The following is a 3,008-nucleotide window of genomic DNA, read 5'->3' on the forward strand; positions in this document are numbered from 1 at the left end:
TGCATGATAAACATGATATTGACTTCGTTCTTCCGTGAGATACTCCCTGATTCCAGTAAACCAAATCCAGATTGCATGGTGAAGATTATGAAAGAATCCATGTTTCATCGTCCCATAGACTTTCGATGTAAACATCCTCAATGATTATATTGCCCATGTGAGCAAAGTCGTCAGGGAGTTCATCAAGTATTTGGTTCCATTGTTTTTGTTTGGTTTCATAGTATCTGTATGTGTCGTTATTTGGCATGGTTTGATCTGCTAATAAAACAACGACACTTGTCCCATTAGAATGCTACAAATAGCTAGAGGTCATGTAACATTTCTAGGCATTTCAAATAGTTACTTTCACATTTTGGAAGCTGTTATTTTTTGCTTATGTTATACAATGTAATGTTATGATATGATAATTATGTTAAGATGCGTTGCGTTGTGTTGCGTTGCGTTGCGTTGCGTTGCATTGCGTTGCGTATGTACACACCGACACAACTAGGGCCTCGTGTATGACGAAAACCTACACACGGGCCATCGAAACATAACTCATCTGAAAAAAAATCGTACATGGGGTCATGCAATACCCGATCCTATATAGCTAAGTTCCACTGTGCGTTGACCGTGTGGTTACTTTTTCGGTTTTACTCATTTTGTGAACCCACCGACAAACAGATGACTTTAGGACTTTTACAGGATGAGTTATAATTATCTTACATGTTATCAATATATCAAGATACTACCTACCATAGCATAAACGTCCCAAAAATCATATTAGTTGGTGAGCCCATCTTAGTTGACTCGTCATCACTTCTGTGCATTTCAAATCTTCCTATCCTAGGTCCAAGAATCAATGTAGCTACCAGACCAGTCACACCACCAACCAAGTGTACAGCTGACGCTCCAGCAATATCTACCGCACCAAGTTGCTTCAGCCATCCTTCTTCCGACCACATCCAATGAGCTGGAATCGAAGATGCAGCGGTAGTGACGAAAGAAAGACAGATATACGTATCCAGTTTCGTTCTCTCCGCCATGGCGCCACTGACGATAGTAGATGCCGTTGTAGCGAAAGAAGCGTGGAAGAAGAAGTGTCCAAAAAGATCACCGGTATGGTCTACTGACAGTTCTGGGTCAGTGGAATCGACAAAGAAGTGTCCCATTCCATAAAATCTAGTCGACCCTTCATCAGTTCCAAAACTTAAGCCATAACCAAATATCCAGTATGCAATACCAGCAAAGAGAACATCTACTGCATTCTTAACCATGATGTTGACTTCGTTTTTCCGGGAGACACTCCCTGATTCTAGTAAACCAAATCCAGATTGCATGGTGAAGATTATAAAAGCACTCGTAAGAATCCATGTTTCATCGTCCCATCGACTTTCGACGTAAACATCCTCAATGATGATGTTGTCCATGTGAGCAAAGTCAGCAGGGAGCTCATTAAATATTTGGTTCCATTGTTTTTGTTTGGTTTCAAAGTATGTGTCGACATTTGGCATGATTTAGTTGTATGCTGTAATAATTATTCCAGTAATGGCGTCGTAAGTGTGTAATTCACTCTGTTATAAACACGTAGCTTATCTGAAAATACTATCAAATGTTTATGATGATACCTCTCTCGAATTTACTTGAAATAATCCGATAATCCCTACAACTTTGATCAAATGTAGACATCTTAATACGTACGGTAGCGTCATGCATTATTAAAAATATATACCCTAATCGACTCAAACACACATACCGAGGCATGCACGCGAAGCAATTAGGCATACTCAAAAACAACAACTTTGCTCCAACGCTTTTTTAATTGACCTTATTGAACTTAATAATGGAAGTGTTAATTGACAGCACAATCAATAATTTGTCTCATATATTGCGCCACTGAACAAACCCACTAATATATATGGATATTTTACCTGCCAGCAATTATTGAGCGTCACCTCTCTAAATCCTTCGCAAAAACATAATCTTGAATAAACAAAGATTGGGCATAATTTTATATTATTTCTCCTTTCAGGTGTGTGACCAGCTCGACAGCCTCATCCCCCATTTCTCTCATAAAAACCGTACTTTTGGTAGGAGGTGTGAACAAAAATGTGATAAAAAGTTGTAACCACCGGTTCACTAGGTAAATAATTATTTTGTACAGGCAGGAAACGAACTGGACTATATAATGCTTCGCCAGTTGCCGAGATATAGTAAAATCTCAAATCCTTTTATATATTTCGTTATTCTTTTTCATTTGAACAAGACCATTTAAAGGCTTGCACGTGAATATATGTGTTGAAACAATCTGATAACCTTTACTCTGCGTATTGGATTTCTTGCTTGCGTCTTGAAAACATAAACTGGCAAAAAAAAAATTAAATTTGCTTGAGTTAGAAACGTGAAAAGGGTAATGAGCATATGCAGATCGCAGCAAAGCGTGCGTATGAAAAGAAAAGTTATGTATCTATCGTACCGGTGGTGTTCGTACAGGTACAGGTGGAGTGTTATACTTTGCTTGGAGTGTGCGGCCTTTTATCTCGAAACTATTCAACCACGACGGAACAAAATCGCCATACCGTGCTGTTGAACAAACTAGTGGTTCGCCCTACTATCATGGCGATTTCTGACACGAAGGTATAGGGATGGTGACGCTGTGCGGTAGTGTTTATATATAAATTTACTATCATAATGTGGCATGTTTTGCTTTGTGGTGCCGTGCGGCGCCGCACTGCATCGTACTGCAAACTACTGCATTGCGATATCGCAATAAAGTTAAATACAATTTAACTTGGAAATGCGACGAGTTCAAGTTGCGTTGACTAATCGAAAAAGAAATCGATATGCAACGCACCGCACCGCAAAGCAATTGCGGTGTAGTATGAACGGATCTTAACTCACTTTCAGCCGAATTGAGCTTTTGGTCTAAATCATGTCTCTATTAGCATGTGCACCGGTTATAATAATAATGCCATAGCCACCAATCAAAAAGGAGATTTTTTGGGTGAGTTGGGCAATTTTGACAGGTG

The 3,008-nt window shown here is 39.3% G+C and overlaps 1 protein-coding gene across 1 annotated transcript; it reads right to left on the minus strand.

Moving 5' to 3' along the window:
• Nucleotides 1-731: 731 nt before the first annotated feature.
• Nucleotides 732-1,493, minus strand: LOC140172073 (putative ammonium transporter 3). The gene has a single exon (XM_072195421.1). It carries the CDS (start codon nt 1,491-1,493, stop codon nt 732-734), a length of 762 nt encoding a protein of 253 aa, XP_072051522.1.
• Nucleotides 1,494-3,008: the final 1,515 nt, after the last annotated feature.

The sequence above is a fragment of the Amphiura filiformis genome, chromosome 15 (genome assembly GCF_039555335.1).
Source record: "Amphiura filiformis chromosome 15, Afil_fr2py, whole genome shotgun sequence".
NCBI classification, from domain to species: domain Eukaryota; kingdom Metazoa; phylum Echinodermata; class Ophiuroidea; order Amphilepidida; family Amphiuridae; genus Amphiura; species Amphiura filiformis.

What these genes read in the sequence shown, in the direction of transcription:
- LOC140172073 (XM_072195421.1), bottom strand. Translation starts at nt 1,493, where the DNA reads ATGCCAAATGTCGACACATACTTTGAAACCAAACAAAAACAATGGAAC.